The sequence below is a fragment of the Pomacea canaliculata genome, linkage group LG2 (genome assembly GCF_003073045.1).
Source record: "Pomacea canaliculata isolate SZHN2017 linkage group LG2, ASM307304v1, whole genome shotgun sequence".
Lineage (NCBI taxonomy): Eukaryota > Metazoa > Mollusca > Gastropoda > Architaenioglossa > Ampullariidae > Pomacea > Pomacea canaliculata.
In genome coordinates this window covers 43,668,252-43,692,989 of record NC_037591.1, presented here as the reverse complement: position 1 = coordinate 43,692,989, position 24,738 = coordinate 43,668,252, and the positions used below count along the sequence as shown (strand labels likewise).

The following is a 24,738-nucleotide window of genomic DNA, read 5'->3' as shown; positions in this document are numbered from 1 at the left end:
GAGATTAATAATGCCTAATCGGTCTTTAGGGTAAATGAACTTGTGGATAGATTTTTTTTTTAAATTATCAGTTCCGAACTTGAAGGATATTCACGTTTTGTGTATTATAACAAAGGAATGAAAGCATGGAAATTATAAATATTTTTGTCTATAAAATACAACAGTTTCAATAACTGAATTTAGGCATGTGCCTTTCAAGTATAAATGTTTTAGAAAATACTAAATGCTATTTTGTCATAATTTTCAACGTCTGAAATGTCTGAAGTTGACACTGGTCAGTCACATGGTTCTATTAACTGCTGCTTCATTCTCATTCTTTCCCAATGCAGTTTGTCGCTCTCTCTCAAACTTACAGAGAAAATACAATGACTGAAGAGAAAGCAATTTAATTGTCCTTCTCAAGCCAACAATAGCACAAAAAGTAAGACAAGCCACAGATAAAAGACAGGCTAGTGCACTTGATGAGCAGACAAAGCGTTTCAAGTTCTATAACCCAAGCCTACAACTTGTGTGCCATAATCCTACCCTCTAGGCCACCCACTCTATAAGCCTTCACTGGTGTATTTGTTCTGCAGCTTGAAACTACACTCATAAACTCTCATCAACTTTTAACTGAAAACTAAATCTGTAGACATAAAAAGAGAATGCATTTTGCTGAGCATATCTCATGTTCCAAAACACAGATTTGTGAAAAAACCTGCCATGCAGCAATTTATGCTAAACATTTTTCAATTTACTAGACTAATAGGCTAGCACAGTTTTCCTGTAACTTCTGTTATAGCATAACCATCCCCAACACCTTCCCCTCCTGCCAAAACACAAACAAAAAATCCTCAGCAACAGCAGAGGCTAACAAGCTTCATTCTGCATCTTTTTGTAGTCTTTCTTGCTATCTAGATGTTCAGCTACTGATGTGCATGCAGCTTCAGCTACAAAACTGGTAAGAAAGATTTTTTCCCAGACCTCAGTAAACAGGACTACAGATCAGTTCACCTGAAAGTTTAGTATTTCTATGCTTATATGTCAGAATCAAATGCATATAATTATACGTAAGTGTCAACAACAGAAAACACATTATTTCAGATACTCCAAATTAACATATTTACTGCAAACTGAGCAAATGCACCGGTTATAGAACTGAACACATAAACTGCACAATGCATGTCTGGGACTGGGGAAAGGGGAAATACAAGTTCTATTTCAGCAACTAGTCTCAAACCCTAAATGAGGTTTCTGCTCTCTACCAAAGCTAAAACCATTTCACTAAACTGGCCACCATTTTGTTCAATCTTGCACTGTTTGTTCTCAAGCAGTAACAATAATCACAGAGAATAGCTTTCCACTGTTGTTAAGAACTCTTAATGTGACAGCATAAGCAACCAACAAATAAACTGTTAATTTCAATTTAATTGTATACAACAATGATGGCCATTTTTTTGCTGTTGTTGCACAGAATGGGAGTTTGTGGGGAAAGTCCTCTTTTGTAAGAGTGATGATACAAAATCTAAATAAACCTGCTGCATGCAGTGGAAAAATCATGCTTTAAACCTTCCACCCTAGCAATAACATAATAGTATACTATTCTGTTAAATATACCTTCCCACATCCTCGGACATAAATCATTATTTCACAAAAAATAGTTCCTTCACAGTGAAGCACTTCACCATTGCAGAAAAGTAATGCCAGAAGGTTGTTTTAAATATTCATCTGTTTCACCAGGGACAAGATGGTAGCGCCCAGTGTTTGTGTAAGAACAACGGTCTCACACAGATTGTGGTGTCTGACAGCTAGCACATAACACACAACAGCTAATGCAAAGAAGGACAAAAGTTGTGGTTTGATGACACATGGCCTTGAAGACAGCCAATGTCATGTAGAAGTCAAAGGTCACAGTGTCATCATAGCTACAGTGTGACAAATATTTGTGTGCACGCATGTATATACACATGCATGAAGCTGAATGAGAAAAATATCGCAGCAAAATGTTTTTAAAAATAAATTAACAAAAACCTAATAAAGAATGACCATATCTGAGAACATTTTTGTGGTATATTTGCTCATAATGTAAATGATACATACAATGATAGAATTCTCTCTTGCTCCTTTCCCTGCCCCAACCTCCCTCTCTCACTCAGTCCTTTCCTCTCTCACCCTCCCTCTCAATTACTCACCCCACCCTCCACTCGTCCAGTCCCCACCCCCTCAAGTTTTCGTTCCACTGGGTCACTAGGTCAATTCCACTACACTTGACCAAGTTTACACATGCATTTGTTTTTTGCTTTGTAATTTCTTGCTAAAGATGGGTTGTTTAGGATAAGGCAATAATCATATACAACTTCACTTTTCCATCCAGTCAGTTCATCACATAATTTGTGGAGTAAAAATAAAAAAAATTAAAACATTATTTAAAGAGACTCTGATCCTCTAGATTGCTAGTAACACATTAACTTGACATGTATATGCCACACGCTTCAGACAGCTCTCCACCCTCAAAACAAAAAGCAAAGCTTTACAGTGTGCCACTGTGCGTCAGACAAGCCACAGACCATAACTATATATTGTACATGGTCCTTGAACAGGCTAAACATCCCTGCCAAAATAAATGTGAGCCAGTGTACCAAAGATGCTGTGGTGGTGTGTGTGGGTGGAAGGGTTTGTATGCTTGCCTAGTCTGGTGTATGGTATGTGCACTAAATATGCACCAGTGATAACTTTGCAAGACAATTATTGATGTTTGCATGCTACACTTTCTGCTGTACACTGTAACTGTAGCTTTGTGATTACATGATAATTAGCATTACCTTAGGCTTTTATTAAGATACCAGATATTAACAAAAATGTAGAATTCCCTCCCACTTCCAAATATGAACAATTTGTGATGTGCCACAAAGTCAGTAACTGACAAAACCTTGCCCAAGTGCACAAGATCATCTTTGCTTTCATATATCCAAAACAATGGAAAATGTCCATATGTATCTACTGCATATAAGAAACAGTCAATAATAAACTAACTGCATAAAATCTGTCCCAAGAAACAGGTAATGATGAAATTACTGCATAAAATGTGACCAAAGAAGTAGCATCTTATTTATAAAAATCATCACCTTTCAATCATCCATTTTCACCTAGTTCAAAATACAGGTTCTCTCAGGCTCTCTCACAGCAAGTTCACATTCTAATACTCTGTATTACAGAAAGCTTGTAAATGTTAGGCTGGAAAGACAAAATAATTCAAAAATTCAATTTATTGAAGTATACAGGGGAAAGTTACATAAAACTGCTTTTATTTATTAGATTTCTGGTTCAGACAGTGAAGATAGTTTTCAAGGGAAACAGCCTGCATGACTACTCCATTTTTTACATATATTCTTTATTTTCTTAGTCATTTCCTTTGGACATTTGTAGTCAAGATTTCTTGCACCCTTCTATAACCTTCGACCTCCACCTGTGTGTTACAGAACTTCAACATGGAGAATAAGCAGGATCATCGCTGACTGCACAGCTCTCACATAGCAGCATAATGTGAACAAGCTGGGGTGTCACCAAATCCATAATGTTTAAATGACATGATAAAAACATTTAGAAACATAGGTTGCTATCAACATGTAACCCACATTATATTTCTCTCATTGCTACACATCTCAAAGTTACTCATGAACAACCCAAAGTAGTTTGTTAGATGCCATTTTTTTCAATTTCAAAATGCACCATAAAAGTGGGAAGTTTTAAAGACTGTTCAAATGAATGTCATCATTTTTTTTATCCTCTTCCCAATATTCACTAGATTCAATCTCTTATGCTTGTTTTAAAGGCTATTTATGTACAATGTGTAAAATAAGACAAAGTTTGCACAGATGTGACATGTCAGACAAATTTAGTTACAAATTTAGTTACTGAGCATAGAGAATTACGAAGAAGTGATTTTTTTTTTTAAAGTGAACTGAAACAAAACCTTGTTTTTTCCTTTTGAGATATAATATGACTGTCCCACTGTTCCTCTGCAGGCAAGCAGCCTACAAGCAAATATGTACAATTCCCACCTATGCATCACAGAGACAGATAAAGTTTTATCATCTTCACAGCATGTGATCTTTATCTTGATGATTATTTTTTTTAAAAAACCAAACTAATATGCCCTTTTTGAGGCATTTTGGAATAACCCTGTTTTTCCAGAATATATTTACACACCATAGCAGCCATGTTGCATGACTGGAAAAGGATGCACGTTGTGGTCACCCAAATTGGAGACTGAGATGGATATATTCTTTATGAATTATGAATATTATTTTTTATGAATATTAAGCAGAGAAGTGAATTGTCTATCACATCTGCCTCAATGTGTCCTATGTATACAATGTATCCTATGTTTCCACCCACTGTGCATGTATTGTTAAACTGGTAAATTTAACTCTGCGAACAGAATAAACCCTGCTTGCATACATCAGCCTGTCTCAACAGCTAAACCCTGTAACATACTTAATCATGTCTCCACAGCTAACACTTTACACTTATCTCAAATTACCTTGACTGGCAACTACCATACACAGGCCCCAGCTTAACCTGGATTTCTTCGTGCTGTATACATGTCCAGATTTATTTAGATAACATTTTATGCCTTGCGAAGCATATGCAATGCAAAAATTATACAGATTTCACTGGTAGTCAGCAGTTTCAACAATTTTTAAAGAAAAAAAAAACTTATGGGGGGCAAGAACATTAAAGCCTGGGAAGATTTGTGCTGCAAATTATTTGTTGCCTGCAATTGGCACTTACAAGTAATAACTAATCACTTTTAATAATAATAGTTGCAAAAATGTGTAAAGCACATACACTCTACACTGACCATGTGCTCACTGTGTACTTATCATGCACAAAGAGATAACACATCATGAGTGCTCACTGTGCACAAACAAATAACACTTCACTGAGTGCTCACTATGCAAGGCTTTAGTTATGCATAATGGACATGCAGAGTACGAAGCATCACTGTGCATAAGCCTGCACTCATAATATAATTGCTTCCACACAAAGTCACACTTCACTGAGTTCTCCAGCATGCAGTCCCTAAAAGTGCAACTGCCAGTTTTCATACAAAGAAAAATGTATATGTGACAGAAAAAAAGACAATTTGTCACTAAAATAATAAAACTTTTGACACTTTGACTCAAGGTATCATTAAAATAAACAGTTTCTTTGCATAAAAGAAAGAGCAGTTGTCAAAGATTTTCTCTGTATTCACATAAAGCAGCACTATTATGAGGCACACACAGTCACACAGTTACGTCAAGCATCCATGCAATGTTGTACATTAATGCAAGGTAAACATGTGACAGAATATGGCATACAAGAAGCACCCATGAGAGGCATTCATGCAATCATAACTGTTTAAGTCAGACATCCAATCCAACACCTATACTGAAAGCTGCAGAAAACAGGAATTAATTTGTGAACTTTCTTTTTAACAGTAAAATCTGCTTTCACAGGACTGAAAAGTTCATTCTCAAACACTATTTTTCAGCCTTTGATAAAGAAGTCCACTCCAGCTGAACTGCATGGCCAATTGCTGAAAGGTTGTACATGTTTGTGCCTTAAAGCTTTATGTGCTGACCACTATCAGGATCGTATTTTAAGTTTTATTACATTAATTTCCAACATCATCTGACACTCTTGATGCAGCTATGGTGCCAGGTTTTGGATGGTAAGTTTCAAGGTCAGAGGAAGCTAACAGTGTCTTCTAGTGGATGGTAACCCAATTTCTTGACAGCTTGAACTGGCGCTTCACACTTATTTTATATTTTACATGGCTGTATACAACAGTACCTATCAAGTATTTTGATGTGGCCCCACTAAATTATATTTCACATTCACACCAACAGTTTTTGCCTGCTCCAGCTATAACACTGAAAGTGAAATATCCTGAACACCCCTGTTGTCATTATGCGTTGACATCATTAATGATTGATAATATAACCAGGCGGCACACATCTCATGGTTAGCATTAAGAAATGAAGGTGCTTTTGTTTGTGAATGAAAGCAAACTATGCAACCACCACTTACTCTTCACATTATAGCAAAGTTAATGCCATTTTAACCATCCTCATGGAACCTGTAGCAACACAATTATGACAAAGCAGGTGTTGGTGTGTAAGGCATCAGAAGGCTGCTGAAGATATGTGTACAACAGGCCCAACACTCCACCTCTTCCTGTAGCTACCTGCTCTCTCTACAAGTACACTTATACAAATAAAGGATGATGCATATCTATTAACAGTCTCTTTTGTGCAGTCCTCTCATAAGCCATGATCAGTTTGTTTACAGCTGTTCTTCTTGCAGCACAAATGACTTGAGATGAATTATGGTAAAGTGTGCAAGTTCCACAGTTGGTATTTCTGCAGTTCCATGAAGAATTATAGTACATTACAGAAAACTAGTATTTCACAGTCTGCATTTTATGCAGTTCTGTGATGAATTATAGTACATCACAGAGAACTAGTGCTTTACAGTCTGCATTTTTGCTTTTCCATGATGAATTTGTAGACTAGGGTGCCAAACAAAGAACAGGAATTATAGGATATTGGAAAGCTGGGAACGCACACTGTCTACCGAATCTCTCTGGATGCTTGCAAATTCGTTGCAGGGCATCAAAGGATTGTTACACAAACTGGAGTATAACAGTGACTATGTTATTACACAAGAACTGGAGCTTCTCCAATATTGTGACAGCCATCTTTCCTCATCTGCCCTATCTGAAGCAGCAATGGTTCGCCCCCCTGGATACAGGTCTTCACAGTAAAATTGTTGTTATTATTGTTGGTAAGCCTGCAAACTGTTGAGCTCTTCTTCACAGATGATTCCTTTGTCTCTGCGTCTATCATAGAGTCCAGTCCACTTGACATCAGTCTGTCATCATACAAGGAGAGACGAGCCTGCTTCCTTGATGGCATGACAGGGGTTTTGACTCGACGGCGAATCTTTTCACTAGGGTCTGACATGTCATCATACTGCAGCTTCAGCTGATGCTTGCTGGTGGACGTCTCCAAGGTGATGATTCCTGAGCTGACAACTTCATGTTATCGTTCCTAGCATATCCTCCTGGTTCTTCAAAAGCAATGGAGACTACATCTGGTTTTGAGGAGGACTTCTTTGGAGGAGACCGTCTGAAAGCTGTGTTGTAGTTATGGCCCTTTAATGACAAAGAGTTGGGCCTACGCTGCTTGAGCTGTTCACCTGTCACTGAACACAGCTCTGTCTCCTGCCAGCAGGATTCTGAGCTGTTATGTCGGCGCAAGTGGAAAAGTTCAGAGGTGCTTTTAGAGTGACCTTGCAGATGCTGAACATGGTGCTGCCCCACCTCAGGGATGTACAGTTTAGCAACACCTACTTCAGCTAAACGCAGCTGGTTCTCAGGATGGTGAACTGCTGATCGATTTGAATTTTGTGACGAAATTGTCTCTCTCCTACTGGTACCATCTGCTGTGAGGTTTGGAGGATGTGAAGCCTGAGTCCTAGCTCGTTTATCTGACCTGCCAGTCAAGGCAGGCGAGTTTGCCAAAGGTCGTGTTTCTAGCGGAAGGTTGGTAGGTCTTATCACTGCTGTCCCGTTGTGCATGCACACTTCTGTGTGTATGGGGTGGGTGCTGGCATGTGACAAGCCTGATGCTGCTGTCGATGGTTGCTGTGTCTCATCACCATTACTAGTTGTATGCCCATTGCTGCAAGTCGTCCACTTCCATATCATCTGCACGAAAATACACATGACGTTTGTTGCTGCCAAAAAAGTTCAGGCTACTCAGCCGTAGTCCTAGCTCTTTAGGGCGAATGAGTCTGGTGAGTTTTTCCCGGAGTGATCGCTCACCTTTCCCCAACCCATGCAAGCTGGAAGTGTTGGCCACCTTAGGGCGCCCTGCTGGAGGTTCACCATGCACCTGGTTCTGCAGGTAAGGAATTGGAGGGTTTCTATGGCTCAGAGCATCGTTCTGTACCAAGGAGGTGTCCATGCTGTCACTAACATACTCCGGAGGGCTTTCAGTCACTGGCTGGTCAGCAGGAGCACTCTGGGTGCTCAGTGAATCCCGACGAGCAGAAGAAATGAGAGTGTTGCCAGAGACCCGCAGTTCTTCATCACTACACTTGTGTGTATTTCTCTCAACTGTGGGGTTACGGCCTTGATGTGGCCGCAGCGTTACATTGTTTCGCTCCTGCGTGAGATTGCTGGATTTCACCGAGGGAGCACGGCTTTCAAGAGGAGTTATAGCCACAACTGTATCTGTGGTTGAGGTGGAGATGCTGTTGTCTTGCAGCCAACTTCTCTGTATCTGCCTGGTACACACAGATGGAGATAAAGAAGCCTCTCCATTAGGCATGTAACCACCAACCAACCCTAACCCAAGAAGAGGAGTAGGAGATGGATCACCAACAGTCTCAGGGTGGGGATCAAAGTTTGTGGAAAAGGCATCCAGGTGAGATGGAGGGTTCACATCAGAGGGCAAACTCTCATTGAAATCCATTGCAACAGGCCTGTCTGTGTTGACCAATGCTGTCTGGTCCACATTTATCATTGCATTCAGTGTCGGTGTCATTCCTAAAACAAATAAACACTACCGTCATATCACTTTATGCTCATACAAATTACTGCATTCAGCATGAAATAAACTGCATTCAGCATCAAGACCATAAAACGGAGATCATGCTCTTTAAAAGTCAAGCTCCTGAGCATGTAACAGCAAGACTAGGACAGCTGTGTATAACTGTCTGCAAACTTAATCTGTATTCTTCCTACCTACTGTTTAACAAAGGAAACAGTTCCTTCACCCATATTTCTGTACACAATGCTTGAATAAAAAAAAGCATTACATAATAATCTAGTTTTGGTGGGAACTGAAGACTACTAATTTTCCAATGTCTCACCTCTATGTTTACACTCCTGTGCCCATAAGTTTGAGAGATCAGCCAATCGCTCCTCAACACACAGAGCCGTAAGCCTTGCCTCAGCATCAGCATCCCAGCATTCCTCAATTGTCTCACGCAATGAACGCACTGCCTGCATAAAAAAAGACAACAACATGATAATAGTGTAAACCCCATTTTATTAATAGAATTTTGCATTTTATGTGCTGCTGCTGAAAGTGCCCATCACTTCTGTTTTATGCCTCAAATTGTATTGCACCATTAGTTCGACGATGACCACCATGGAAATTTGTACTTCATATAAATTATAGATGAAAAACAAACCATAATTGACCTACCTGATTTGTGTCTTTCCACACCTCAGGAAATTTAGGTCGTCGTTTTGCCCTCACAACAATCATCTGCATCTCTTCAAACGTGGGACTTGAACCCACTTCTGCTTGGTATGGTGCTGCATAGTCTGGCACAGGTGCACCTGCAACAATAAGCAAACAAGGCAGTCAGCATGCATAGCATTACACGGATTTTATAAGTATGTTGTATACTTCTTAAAGCCTGAATCTACCTACATTTCAAATTACACTTTCATGAAACCACCTCCACATATGCTGCAGGATTAGGTCACTGATAAATTTATAAAATTCTGTAAGAATCAGATTTACTTCTTTAAATATGCCTGAATTTATTCATACAAAACTGGTATTTTCTGTATAGAATTCTCAGTATCTGGATATCTCAGAAGTCTCATGCTCTGAGTTCCAAGAGAAGAATGCTATAGAAACTATAATCAATCACTAAAATGTCCAGCACTATTACCCTGGTATAGGTCCACACAGCGTGTGGCAATCTCCCACAGCACAAGCCCCAGAGCATAAATGTCAATCTGTTTGAGGATGCCTCACAGTCCCGCAGATTGACTGCTCCATCCAGCAGCTCAGGGGCCATATACCGGAGTGTTCCCACCTGTTGATGCACACAAGCTTCTGTTAGCTGACCGACAGTAATTCATTCTATATAAACTTGTCATAAACTGACAAAATGCCAAAATGAAACATCATTGCATTCAAAATACTACTGAGCTTATAGAGGTCATTTATTTTCATTCATAGGCTTGTAGTCTGTAGCACTACGTGCATAGACATATCCTGGTCTGATGGAAGAAAAACAACACAGACTCATTATTTACAGTACAGATATGCCTTTACAATCTAGCTTTTTATACATATATGCCTTTTAAAATCCAATGATTTACATGTCTAGGTCTGAGAAATCAAACTATCTAAAAACCCATGTTCACAGAAAGAAAGCAAAACATAAAAAAGGCTCTAGGAATGGCAGGTTTATACAGTTAAGAAAGTACTGAAAACTACAACAAATGCAAACATTTTCTGAGCATGCACAGGTCAGGCCATAAAGACATTAAAAAAGTGCAAAACATTAAAAGTAGTATGTTTACATCTGTTAGCGAAGTCTGTTCAGCAATTTCTGGATGCCCCCTCTTGATCAACTTGGAGCCCATTGTGGCCACTGCAAACCCCAGGTCAGTGATGACACAACTCAGGTCTGAGCGAACCAGGATGTTGTGAGTATTGATGTCCCGATGAGCCAGCACAGGTTTAAATTTGTCTGTTGAAAGTAAATAAAAAAAAAATCACAGCTTAAACATTTGAACAAACACAACTATAACCCACTATCTGCTGGTAATAAGGTATGAACTTTAGACTTCTTATGAAATTATAGCAATAAAACTCTTTTATTATATATATAACTTTTAAGGATGGACTTGAAAATCGTGAAGAGTCTGAACAAATACATGCATGCTTCTAAGACTCTACTAGTCATCAGAGTTTAGCATGTAAATAAACTGCTCACAGACCAGTTTGTTATGTCCAAAGGTCATTTTACTTCACTGCATAGAAACATACAATCCAAAGGCTTCCACTTTGCAGCAATTTCGCACTATGGGGGGAGAGGGAGAGGGAGGAAATCCCCAACACCCAGCCCTGCGAACAGGTGTCAAGTGTCACATACAGAGAATGTCCCGAGACAAGGTCTGGACCTCGGGACATTCTCTGGACCCTGAACCGCTCACTGCAGTGGTGACAAGTGAGTGTTTCAACCACTACACTACCAAGCGCCCTAATCCAAAGGCATGAACTCTCACACACACACACACACTTTCTGGGGAACATTTTTGTAAATAAGGTCGTCCTTCAGCACACAGCATTGTGAGAAACCACGTCAAAACCAAACATTTAGTTACGTGTCGTGACACTCAACCCATAATTTGTGATATGAAAGATCTGAATGACCTTCATTAACACTAAAGAAAAGGAAGGAATATGAACACATACCTATATGGGTCAGCCATCAACAGAACTTACCTCCCTTCTGGATGTCAGTGTGCAAGTGGGACAAGCCCTTTGATACAGACTGCAGCATCTTTGCCATGGTTGGCCAGTCAAGCACATTGTTCTTCAGGTAACTGCAGAGTGATCCCAATGGAATGTATGCCATAACAATCATAAGCTGTGCTGTGCCATCCTGTGATATCCGCTCGTCTGCTCCATAAAACTTAACCAGTCCATCATGATCCATGAAAGGAAGACGATAGAGTGTTCGTTCATTGTTATAATATTCACGGTAGTGGGAAGAGTAGATCTTGATAGCCACATCTTCCTCTTCTAACTTGCCCTTCCAGACCTAGATTAGAAATGTTTATATATCACACACACAAAGAATCATCAGTGTTGTAACTGCCCCATGTAATCTAGCAGAATGGATTCCTTCATTAAAAGGAACAGCTAAAACAAATCAGAAGCAACAGTTATGTAGCAATAAATATACATCAATATAAATATAAATGCAAATTTATCCTTTTCAAGAAATTTTTTATGATTGGAATCAACAGAAATAAAGTTAAAAATTATGAAAATTAACAATGATTTGTTTACTTATGTACCTGAGCTAGAAGACTATAAACTGCTTTTGAAATTGCACTTCATGAACTAGCTTCTGGTTTACTGCAAATATACCACAGACACTTTAGTAAAAGAATAAACAGAAATTGTCCAGACATACCTCTGCATAGCGCCCTCTGCTGATCATGTGACAAAGCTTAAGGTCGTCCATGTCAAACTCTGCTGGTGGAGGTGTGGCCTCAGCATTATGAAGCGATTCAATAGATGCCTGCTTTGGTCTGATGCACATACGATAACCAAAATATGCTGCAGTGATGAAAAGTGCCACAGAGAACACCGACACAAGGGAGATAATAATTGTCTTCACCTTGTAGTTCTGGTCCTGCAGTGGATGACCTGTAAGGCAGATCAGCAGAAGATTCTAGTTTACTTCCATGTTGATCAGAGCTTTACATTTTAAGTAAAACAGTTCCAATTTAATCCATCCCCAAAACTGAATTTTCACTTATCTTAAATACCTAACATGCCGAAACAGTAAAATGGAATTGTTTCATGGATCTTATACATGTAAATCATTCATGTTGAAAGAATGGAATAATAAATAGGATTAGGATTTAAGTATCTCACAAACTGTGTGACAGTAGGACAGAAATAGAGAAGAGGGTTGTTTTCAAGTGTGTGCTGGAGGAGCAGAAAGAAGGGTTGTTTCGCAAACCTAAAAAAAAAAAAATTCTAAAAGGGACAGAAACGAGAAAGGAAGAGAAGGACTCAGTTTTTACAGATTTTGTGTACTACACCAAAGGAAAAGGGTTGTGTTTTACTGATCTCACAAACTATGACCCAGGTCAAGAAATAGGGAAAAGGTTTGTGTTTTACAGATCTCACAAACTATGCCAAAGGTATAGATGAGGGAAAAGGGTAGTGTTTTACAGATCTCAGGCACCATGTGTGCTGAAGCACTGAAATAGAGACAAGTGTGGCACACAGCCAACTGCTGTCTTGTTGCTTCTTTGTGTGAGAGAGTGGGGGTTGCACATGAGTATAGCATGTGTATAATATCACACGTATAATAATATACATGTGCATGTGCATGCTGCCCATATAAATTTCCTGCAGGCATCTAGGGCGCATCTAATTTTTACAAAGATGGACAATGGGTGTACAGTGGAACCTCCATTATCCAGTTTAATGACCACCGCCTCTCATTCAGATAATTAAAAATTTGCAAATGCTAGAATAGGTGCTGTACAGTGAAACTCTTACCTTTCTAGCGTTGTTTATGAAGTTTTCTTAACAAAATAATCAGACAGGAGACGCTACTTTGTGTTCTTACAGCTTCAATTTTATTGATGTGTTAGGATGTCGCTAAAATTTGAATCTGCTTCCTGCTCAAGAAAAAAAACTTAAGGTGTGACACATATAGTGTGCATTCCTGTAGTCTGAATTCTTGGCAGTGAAATCTTGGTGGTCTAGCTTTTTTTTTTAAAGGAAATTCCAGATAACTGATCGCACAGTTAATTGAAGACTGGATAATCAAGGTTCCACTGTAATTACTACTAGTGCCCTGAACTTCACAAAGAAGCAGATATTGTACTTTCCCCTGTGTTGGAGGTTGAGGACATAAAAATAGCACAGATAAGATTATACAATGGAAATATTTCACAAAGAACCTACAGAGTGTAGTCCCTGTAAGAGTCATACTATACATGAACATGTACATAAATGCAAAGTACACACTAAAGCAAACAAACATGCTCAGGCACACATGCACATCAACACACACCTTGTGATTCAGCTGATGTGAAAGTTGTTGTGGTGTGTGCTGCTGGGTCATAGCCATCAGTGAAGTTCTGGTTGCACATGTCACCAGAGCAGCAGCAAAAATGAGAGTGGTTCTTGGGCGCCATATCAGACACACATGAACCCTTCATGCAGACATTTGCCTCACCAATCCAGCATCCTGCAAATAGTAGCCATGACAAGGGTTACTTCACTCTTCTACAGGCTGACCTATGACTACGAAACAGAGAAAGAGGAAAAAAATATCCAGACAGAAAAATCTGTAGATAGGGATGGGAAGAAAAGGAAAAGACATAATGAAAACTATAACCTTCATTTGTCATGGGGATTTTTGTCAATGTTTGTCATGTTCAGTTTATTATCAAAACATGTCTGCCCAAAGGTACTGATATTTACACCAGCACACAGTTAAACACTTCAAGTGTTGGGAGAGCACCATATAGTGCAGGCTGCAAGAGCCCCAAAGACCAATCCCCTTGGTGCAGGCCGACTGGCACCCACAACAAAATCTCTCTCCCCCACCCAACCCAGTGTTGTCTTATTTTTTTTTTATTTCATCTTCACCACTGATCCCCCTCACCAACTGATCTTGATTCAGCATCAGTTATTTGACACAAAGCCTCAATCCGGTGTTATTGTTAGTATTTCAACCTGGGCAGCATTCGTCTTTGATAATCTGGCCATCATAGCGGTTAACTACATCATTATACCCACCTCATCAAACACAAAAATCTCTCTCTCACACACACAACTGCTGACCTATGTGGACAACACAAGGTACAATAATCACGCCCTGTGTCGGCGGTTTATTTTCGGGTATCTGCAGTAATTGGAGATCAAACGAGTGATGTCCGCAGTTACACACGCTCGTATGACAACAAACACCTAAGTACGCGTGCGCGCGCTTCCCCTTCCATGTGCAGCAGTGCAAATGTCAGATGATGGAGGGAGAGGGAGAGTGGAGAATAAAATATCCACCAACTTCACTCCCATCGCCCAAGAGTTTTTCTGGCACACTTCCAAAGTAATTTTTGTCTTCTCACACGTGCGTGCACGCACTCTCAAATGCATGTGTCCACGCACATGCACATTTTGTGTGCAGAATGTCGGAGGCGCCACTAGCACCAATGACGACAATGACAACGACAATATATATTCACGTTAAGATGCCATTGTGTAACCCTGACCACAAGACCTTTTGTTGTCCTGACCAAAGTGTGTGTGTTACAGTGTTTACAGCTGTTGTGAGGTTTACGTGTTGTTGCTGCAACAGTTAGGCGCCTGTGTATGGCAAGAGAGAAAGATGTGTCTTTACTTCTCATTGTGAGAGAGAGAGCAGGCAAAATCTCCGTGTTAATGACACGAGGAGAAGCAGACTCTATCTTCCGCTTGTATATATACTTTAAAAAATGGAGGGGAGGATGGACTGCAAGGTGTTCACGCAGCTGTTTATGTCTGACTGCAGCTTCGCAACACTCGTCCATTCTCCCTTGACAATCAGGCTCTGTACACACGGCTGTTGCAGCAGCAGCTCTCTCCTCTCCACCCCCACCCCCTGTAAACACAACAGCAGCAATGCCACGCCATCAGTCAGGGGAGGAAGGGGCAGCAAAGAAAAGGAAAAGAAACCGCTACCCTCCCGCCCGCCGCATGCGAAAATTCCGATTAAATGACCGGCCCCCCCTCCTCATCCCCGCACCAAGCTTCTTTACAAGCCAGCACCAAGACTGAAGGGCCATTGTGTGGCACCTCGGGTAAAGGGCGATAAGCCAGCATGCAAAGCGAGATAACTGCTGAATGCAACACGTCTTTCGACAGTGCTGTCACCCGAGTCGTATCAACATGCCTGCTTGGAGCCATTAGGCAAAAAAAGCGCGCGCGAGATGAAAAAGAAGTGCGATTGGACTAATATTTTGCCTGTACCGTAGATGGCGCACTATCGCCTGCCATCACAGGCCGTGTTTTTGTAGCGGTAACAAAGGACAGCATTCACGCAGCCGCCTGTTTATCTGCCCACCAAACTCTCTGCAAGGAATGGTCCAAGCTCCCGTGCTAGCATTTCCCTGCCCACCCCAACCCCCCTTGTGGGTATACTTTGCCCTGACAAGTGCTATTTCCACATGAGCAACTTGTTCACTGGGGGGGGGGAGGTTGCCCCCTACCTAACGGAAAGCGGACCACGTCAACATCCGCTATCGACGGCCACATCGCCTGTTTGCTTCACTGACTTTCAGACGCCAAGCAAGTCGCACGTGCTGGTCTACAACCAATGACAAACAACATCCTACGAGCAAGCATCACCGATAAACTAACGAACAGACGAGAGAACGTGGCGTCACACGTGAACAAGAAACGTAACATGTGACGCACTCCGAGATATATTAATGTATGCGGGTACAGGTGATGCATGCAACGTACCCAGATGACCGAGCAATGTCACGTGTCATTATTAAACATTCAGGTAAGCTTGCAAGCGTGTTTTTTTTTTTTTTTTTTTTTTGTGTTTTTTTGTTTTTTTTGTTTTTTGTTTTTTTGTTGTTTTTGTTTTTGTTAGGGAAACATTCACATACCGAATGTATGAGTGTTTGCGAGTTCACGTGCATGAGAGGGAAGGAAGGGGGAGAGAGAGAGAAAAGGAAAAAAAGTGAGAGGAGGCTCGCGTCCTTTTCTTTTTAAATAATCAAATATTTCAGGCGACGAGTAAACAAAAGAGCGTGCATGTAAGCTGTAAATAAACGAGGTCATGGAGGTGCGACATACCGTGGAGTCTAAGGTCAAGGCCCAACAGAACAATGTGTTCATTAATGCGTTATTAATGATGGCCAGGAGATGACATTCACTCCCCAGTACCGACAGAATGTGGGAGACCACAGCACAACCACTGTCATTACCCAGTCATAGGTGTATGTACATCCAGTGCTTTATGTGTCGGTCACCAGTACTGTATCTTCCATTGCTCAACCTTTACAGTCCTAGTCAGTGAACAGGACAACAACAAGTAAACAAATATTGTTAAGAAGATCTTTAAGGGATCAATGGGGATTGACAGCTGGCAATACTGCTTTGGGAGGGGGGGGATGCCCTAAAGAAGTCCAACACTGCACGCCTAGTCCTCTAGTTCTACACGCTTGGTTAGTTTGTCGGGAAAGTGCTTCAACCTACCGGTGATTTCAACCTATATACACTACGAGGAAAGACGAATGATGAGCGGGGAATAGGGGCAGAGGAAATGATGCTAGATATGACATAAAGTTATTGTCCTTAGACGAGATCTGAACCTGTGACCTCTTGGTTCTCGCCTTGCGGTGACAAGCGATTGTTGTTGTGAAGACTACACTAAATATACATACACCTGAACGCTGCGGCACAGTGACCTGCTGGGGTCACAGCCTTGATGGTCAGTGGACAGAAACCGCGTGGTCATTCGATACTTACAGTCTACAGTTTCTACTTCTAACTTACTGAAATCCTACTTCTTTCTTTCTTCTTACTGAGGTCCTACTTCTTTCTTCTTACTGAGGTCCTACTTCTTTCTTCTTACTGAGGTCCTACTTCTTTCTTCTTACTGAGGTCCTACTTCTTTCTTCTTACTGAGGTCCCACTTCTTTCTTCCTCCAGTCTGCTTACTGATGTCCCACGTCTTACAGTCGACAGTTATAACCTCCGTCCTAATGAATCTGTTCTCGTTATCAAAAGTTGTGGCCTTTAGTTTTAGGTTCGTACTCGTATCTCAACTCATGCTGATATGGACTTGCGGGAAACCAGCAAAGTTTCCCATTATAACAACAACAACAACAACACAGATTTTTAAAAACTCAGAAGGGTCAAACAGTACGGAAAGGCGTCATCACGTGACAATGTTCAACTGCCTTTCTTCCCACCTCATCCCATCCCCAGGCTCTCGTCAGCTGAGAACTGGAATCAGTTTTCAAGTCGCAGAACTGTTCTGCACTTCAACATCCGTCTCCTGCAGCAGGTGCGCCATCGACTGCCCCCAGCACTTTCCTGCTTCACCTTCTTTCTCTCTCCTCAACCATCATCTACCCGGTCACATCCGGATCTGCCAAACAGAGGTGTGAGGAGTGGAGGGTGATAATTAGTCCACCTGCTCTGGCAAATGAAGAGTGTAATGTACGTCCTCGTAACGTGTGTATATGGCACCTGCATCTCACGTGCGTGTAAATACATGGAAGTAAAGACTGTGGGGAGAGCTGCCTGCAGTGGAAGTCGTTTAGCCGTCTGAGAGAAAGAACCGCTCCACGCGCAGTATGTTTACACACAAGATAGGTCATGTGACGCCTGCTGCCACCCTGCGCGCACTGCCCGCCATTTGTTTGCACGCTGCACGTGTTTTGTCTCTTGTATTCCTCCTGCAGTCTGTCAGTCTGTCTGTATTCATGCAGTTGCACGTGCACGTGTTTTGTAGTCCGCACGCGGTGTCCGTTGCATCCAGCAAGCCCCACATTCACCGAGGGAGGGGGAGATGGTCAGCAGGAGGCCGGCCTTGTGTCATCGGCTCGTGGGCATCTCTAAGTGCAACCTAAACAAGCTGCTGGTGAGGAGAAACACGAGGAGGTTGAGGGGTAGGAGGTGTCAACACTGCTGTTGGAAGCGACAGCCTAAGTCTTCCCCTGATAAACTATAAGACAAAGTGTGGAGCTACATGCTTCCCCACGACCTCGTCAGAAGTCTTTTGCCAAAGTCATGATCAAGACAAGACTACACTGTATACCCAGCTCGAGTTTCCCCTCCTCTGTGCACTGCAGGTGGTATTCGCACGTGCGAACACTTGGACACTGGCTGACTGTTCGCGAGCTACAAACTGCCGAACACTCTAGCAAGAATCTTTACCAACTGTTTCTCCCAACACACACACACAAAGCTACCACCCCTGCCCCTGCCCCTCCCTCCAAGAACACTTAGCGGGCGGTGAAATCCAAGGCAGTTTAAGTGTCCCTCAGAAAGTGTCGCTTTCCCATAAGACATAAAATTAATTCTTGCTTCAAGATTTGCCTTCAGGATAAGGTAATTAAATGAAAGAAAATGTGGGCCACTCTTCAAACTCAAGCCCAGTCCCTCCTCCTCCTCAGCGGTTGCACACGGGCCTTGTGTGCTGTGTTGATATCGCGGGCTTTGATTGCGGTGATAAAGCAACTGGGTCACAGGCTTGCTGTCCTCCTCCTCGTCCTCCTCCTCCTCCTCTGCCCTCCCAAAACAAGTCCGCTCGTGTGCCCTGTACAGTTATGTGAGTGGCACAGACTGTCACCAGCTATGTCAGTGACATGACAGTGTGTGTTCAGCACCTCAGTACATTTAATTTCCCTGTGGCAAGCATTTACAGAAGTACATGTGCATACATACTCTTCACGTGAACAGGTTAAAACATCTTGAAAAGTGAAAATTAGTTTCCAAATGACTCTTTGCGAGATACTAATTACAGAAATGTGAGTAAACAATAGTTGTGCATTCTGAAGATAAGAGCCAACAAAGGTCAGCAGGAACAGAATGAGGTCAGATCACCGACATGGAGCTCCATGGCTAGCTGGTGTCATAAGGCTACTGAGTGATTAATAATTAGTGTGTGTGTGGACTTGACAGACACCTGGACGTGTGTACGTGTGAAGGTCTGCACCTCCTCAAACAACACCTGTACAGTCGTTGGTACCAACTCCCGTGGACAGACCTCGCCACAGTTTTGTATGTTTGTGGTTTGTGAACTACACACCAACAGAGCTGACTAAACACACTGCAGACAACATAAGCACACCAACACCAATACACTAGTCTTAATATCAATCAACCTAATCGACAAAAGGCCAGATTACTGTATCAGACACAACACCATTCAACATTTTATAAGAGGAATGTGGGGGAGGGCTGCTGACCAAGAACAGGACACTGTCAGGGTGAAAGGTCGATGCTGTTTAAATGTGCGCACACCTCATCTACATTCCTCCTGAGCCCTTGCGCACCTCCACACACAAGACACCTTTAAAGACAGAAAACAACAGGACATCGTAAAACCAGAGGGGGAGAGGAGGAGGGAGGACATTTGTAGCAACAACCCAATAAGTAACTTATGGCGCTTTCCGTCTACCGTAGTTTGTAAGGGTCAAAGGGTCGAGACATCACAGACCGTGTACAGCTGTACACCTCACACTAACAGAAACCTTTCTCTCTTGAATTGTTGTACTATTCTGTATTGTTCTACAGTCTATTCTGTATTGTTCTACAGTCTATTCTACAGTCTATTCTATACTGCTCTACAGTCTGTTCTACAGTCTATTCTGTATTATTCTACAGTCTATTCTGTATTGTTCTACAGTCTATTCTACAGTCTATTCTATACGGTTCTACAGTCTATTCGGTATTGTTCTACAGTCTGTTCTACAGTCTATTCTATACTGTTCTACAGTCTATTCTGTATTGTTCTACAGTCTATTCCATATAGTTCTACAGTCTGTTCTACAGTCTATTCTGTATTGTTCTACAAGGCGGCCCTGTGGCGCAACGGTTAACGCCTGTCACCAATACCGTGAAGGCTGGCTGTCCTGGGTTCAGCTCCCGTCTCGGGCACGCTGTTCTTTCTGTGTAAGTGACATCTGTTTACAGGGCTGGCTGCCTGGCTGTGATGTAGCCTCAGTCGCTCGCTCGGCATAAAACACTCTCCCTCCCTTGCTATCCTGTATTGTTCTTCTGTCTATCCGCTTTTGTTTTACTATCCATATTGTTCTACAATCTATTCTGCATTGTTCTGCTGTCTATCCTGTATTGTTCTACTATTCTATAATTATTGTTGCTCTGCCTATTTTTACATGTATTTACTCATTCTCTCACTCTCTCACGCACGCTTACACACAACGGCGCCTTTTGTAAAAGAAAGATGAATGCGTGACCTTTAACCCCCAAGCAGGAAAGCCGTCTTCCGGTTTTTGTCGGCTGCTTGCTTTGTGTGCAGTGTCTGAACCCTGTCACTGCTCACTACAAACAAAATATCGAGTTATTTGCAAAACTCACTGAACCATAATAATGTTTGCATATCCAGTCTTGTCTTTTGTGATCTTTCAAAATAACAGGAAAGGAAAATACCTGCCGTGTAAACAATAGCAGCAGACGACAGCATGACACGTCGTCCGTATCAACATGACCATTCCCTGTCCCAATCCTGTCCCAATCCTGTCCCAATTTACTGTACTACAAAATCTGAACCTACAGATGGCTGTATACACCCATCGTCCCGATTATGGTCGGCAAGAGACGGTTACAAGTTTGTTTTTTAAACTACAAAATATACATGTACAGACTGCACCCAGTGGATGTCAAGCAAGTCAGTACAATAACAATAAGTACAATAACAAAGTTCACTGCTCCCTGCAGGATTCCGACGAATGCAATGTCGACAGCACTTTCCGCTAAAACAAAACGGCGAATCTGTATCAAAGATATTAGCAGCACAAGAAATATTCATCCCTAAAACGAAGATTAATTAAAAAGACAAACATTTATAATCGACACGAACAACACAATAATATTTATAATCGATGCAAGAAACAGTCAAATGCATTCCTCTAACATGTCCGCCCAACACATTCTACTCTATGTACAAACACACAAAACACTCTTCCTTTGAAACATGTCAGGAGACTAATCGTGACAACAAACACGTGGCTCCAGGCTGTTGTTTGCATGTTGTTGTGTTGTATTTTCTTGCTTGACTGCCTGAGTTTTTAAAAATCTGGACAACGTTGATTTTATTTGGTTTTTGACACGTGACTGGGTGGCCCGATGGCGCAGTGGTGAGCGCCTGTCACCAATACAGTGAAGGTTGGCTGTCCTGTGTTCAGTTCTCGTCTCGGGCAGGGTGTTCTTCCTCTGCGTGTGGCATCTGTTTACAGGGCTGACCACTGCCTTGTCGATATAGTCTTAGCTGCTGACTCAGTGTAAAACACCCATTCCACCACCCGGCTTACTTTTTATTTGTATTTAATCTGATGAGCTCTGAAGACATTACCAACATGTGTCCGAAGCTGTCAGCCAACTCCCACCTGAGGAACAGTGACCTGCAGTCATCGAGGACTGAGCACTGCACGTGCAGTGAGGGGGGTGGCCAGGTAAGCTCTCTCCAGAAGTGTATTTCTCGGAAGCATAACTGTCGAGGCTTACGAAAGTCGGGTCGCCTGGCATGTTTTACCGAGAAGTCGAGAAGCTAATTACCATTCATGCATGCGGTCACTCGCGCCAAACATTCTGAGCTGCGACAGTTGGGTGGATGGCATGTACAGACCACAGTAGCCGATGGTGAGGTGTGTGTGTGGGGAGAGGGGGTGAAATAAACATTACGGCATCGCGAGCCAGAAACAAATCTCACTTCGTAACACTCGCCACACTTGTGCTGCTCCGTGTGGTCTTGGTTTACTCGCTCCCAACCTTGACCACCCACAGCAAAACAGACCTTTGCCCTTCCCGGGGCGCGATCTGACCCCACCCCCCACCCGTCATCACCCCTCCTTCCACGCGCGGTGAAGACTCGCGAGGCGCTGAAGGTGGATGGGGTGCGATGGGGTGGGGTGGGGTGCAACAAGCGGGGCTTGTGGAGCCGGCAGCCGACTTTTTGGTTTTTCCTAAACATGCCACAGAAGGGAACAATTTTGGTAATCTTTGGAGGCATCACGCGACCTTGACACCACGCGCTAAGCGAAACCTTGCATTCAGTCATCGTTCACTTGACAAATACAAGGATGACGCCTAGTGAACAGCGCTCACAACTACTAGGTGCACACAGCTCACGGTGTAATGGTGGCAGGCAAAGTTACTTCAGACCCAAACGACTTAAAGAGAACGCTGGAGATTACCGGAACACAGGGTTAGACATCTGTTGTCAAGGGCTCCCATATCGGGGTGGCTACCTGCAGCACCACGTGGGTGACGAGTGTCGAGAAGTTTGGGGACAAACCAAAGCAGCGGGCCAGCAGCACTTGTCGCTAGGCGGTAGGTGCGTGACAGCTAAGAGCCTCCTAACAATAAAACAGCTTAGCACGAGCTAGCTTGAGGCCTGTGCAGCTGGCCCCAGGACTGAAGCGTGCAGCTGGCCCCAGGACTGAAGCGTGCAGCTGGCCCCAAGACTGAAGCGTGCAGCTGGTCCAGGACTGAAGCGTGCAGCTGGCCCCAGGACTGCTAAGCTCGCTGTCACACGTCACCCATGGACGTTTTCAGCGTTGCCAAGCATGACGTCACCTGCACAGCTCCTCTACCTTCCCAGCTGGCAGCTGGGTGGGACAATGGCGAGATATGAAGGGAAAGACCCGACACACCAGGTCCTCGCCATTCACTAGGACGACCTGAGCTATCGACTCATCAGCCATCATAACAGACATCTCTATCCCAGCCTGGGTGGCTCCACCCAACTGTGATGCTGGGTAGGGGTGAGTGTGGGATATGACAAGTGGAAAGGGCAGGGTGTTATCGCAGACAGTGCATTAATCTCAAGTGTGGCAATAAGAAGCGGGGTGGGTGGTGGGCAATGAGTGGTGCTCACACCTCGCAAGCATCCACACCGTCTTGCACACGCTCACTGTCACAAGCGCCACCTGCACACAAGTCTGATGGTCTTATCCACATACGTGTCCGTACGGTCTGTCCAACCTCTGACATTCAAGGGCAGTTTTCTGGACAATAGATATAAAGTCCATGGCAGTCCAGCCAGTACTAAAGGTAACCATGGAGATGACAGTGGTGAGCTGTCCTTCACACAGTGCGCATGCGCAGGGGTCACAGGTAACGTATGCGCGCACACAAACACGTAAAGATGATATTGGAAGTATGTTTCACGTTCTGTAAAACTTGTACAGTTGTTTCTGGGATGAGGGATTGAAAGAATATTACTTTTAATGTGCTTGTATATTGACTTGACAAAGAAAATATGTATTGCCTTGCGTACTTACAAATACATATTAAAGCTTGTGCAGAGTAATACAATGTCTGCGCATGCGTTACCTGTGACCCCTGCGCATGCGCACTGCCTGCAACGCTACAACCCAAAACGAACTTGTTTACTCATTATGTTAATCTCATAGCAGTTTCAAAAAAAAAACAAAAACAAAACAGACACCAGTGTCTGAAGTACTGTTTGTGTGAAAGGTCAGAGTGCAAGCCCACGTACGTGTCCCACAAGTCAGTACAAAAACTAGTCACGAGCGATTGAGTGACTGAGCCCCGCTCATCTCTGAGCTCCGTGCACGAGCCGAGCAGGCAGACAACCATGCACACTCGCTCCACAAAGGAGGTCTTGTGTGCAGGTGACTGGCTGGGACGTAGGGGAGGTAATTTTCATCAGATTGCAGGAGGAACCGCGAGGGCGCTGCGAGCCACAAGGCCGCCATTTTCCTGCCCAGCGTGGCGAGGGCCCAGGATGCCTCAGTCTCACAACGTGAGAAATTGAAAATTATCGCCGGCACAGAAGTGGAAATCATTTACGCAACTCACTGGGGTTCCGCACCAAAGAGTCAGACACTCGGAGGAGGGCGAGGGGGAAAAGGATGGGGCCGGGAGCGCGAGCTGTGACGTCGGCACGAGGTCTGGCGTCGCTATGGCGGGGAGAGTGGGGCACGAGAGGTTGGGTGGGCACTGGGTCGGGAGATTTTGACAATAAGCTCCTCTGTGGTCCCCCACTGATTCAAACAGCTTACAACTGCTACTACACAAGGCACACGCCCGTACCCTCGCACAGCCACGCCAACAGACAACTCTTGTGTCCAGAGTTCCCTCCCTTGACTATCATGTCCATGTGTACCATGGATTCCCGGAGACTGTTCTGACAATGACAGGGGGAGGGGTGGTAGTCAGGAAACGTACTGTAGTATGTAGTGAACTGCTATGTTTATTGTGAAACATCAACTAGTGTCAACTGATCGGTTTTAACGGACAATTACAACTGTAAGATGCATCCTGCAAACAAAGCTGCTGAAGGCAACTGGCTGGTTCAGGATGTTCAGTACGACACAAAGAATATTATCAACACGCTGCCGAGTGACGGACGGTCCAGGATGTCAGAAAATGTCACGTGGTTACGAGGTCCGCCAATCCTACTGATCTCAAACTACCGGTTAGACCG

At 43.0% G+C, this 24,738-nt stretch overlaps 1 protein-coding gene across 1 annotated transcript in view; it reads right to left on the bottom strand.

Annotated features, from left to right (window-relative positions):
• Nucleotides 1–370: 370 nt before the first annotated feature.
• LOC112556127 (bone morphogenetic protein receptor type-2-like) overlaps nucleotides 371–24,738 on the bottom strand; it is a 40,440-nt gene continuing 16,072 nt past the window's right edge. Inside the window, 9 exon segments of the mRNA XM_025224824.1 lie at nucleotides 371–8,581; nucleotides 8,908–9,040; nucleotides 9,246–9,382; nucleotides 9,724–9,801; nucleotides 9,804–9,870; nucleotides 10,364–10,533; nucleotides 11,292–11,610; nucleotides 11,989–12,224; nucleotides 13,612–13,788. Coding sequence (XP_025080609.1) covers nucleotides 7,695–8,581; nucleotides 8,908–9,040; nucleotides 9,246–9,382; nucleotides 9,724–9,801; nucleotides 9,804–9,870; nucleotides 10,364–10,533; nucleotides 11,292–11,610; nucleotides 11,989–12,224; nucleotides 13,612–13,788 — 2,204 coding nt within the window. The 3' untranslated portion in view covers nucleotides 371–7,694.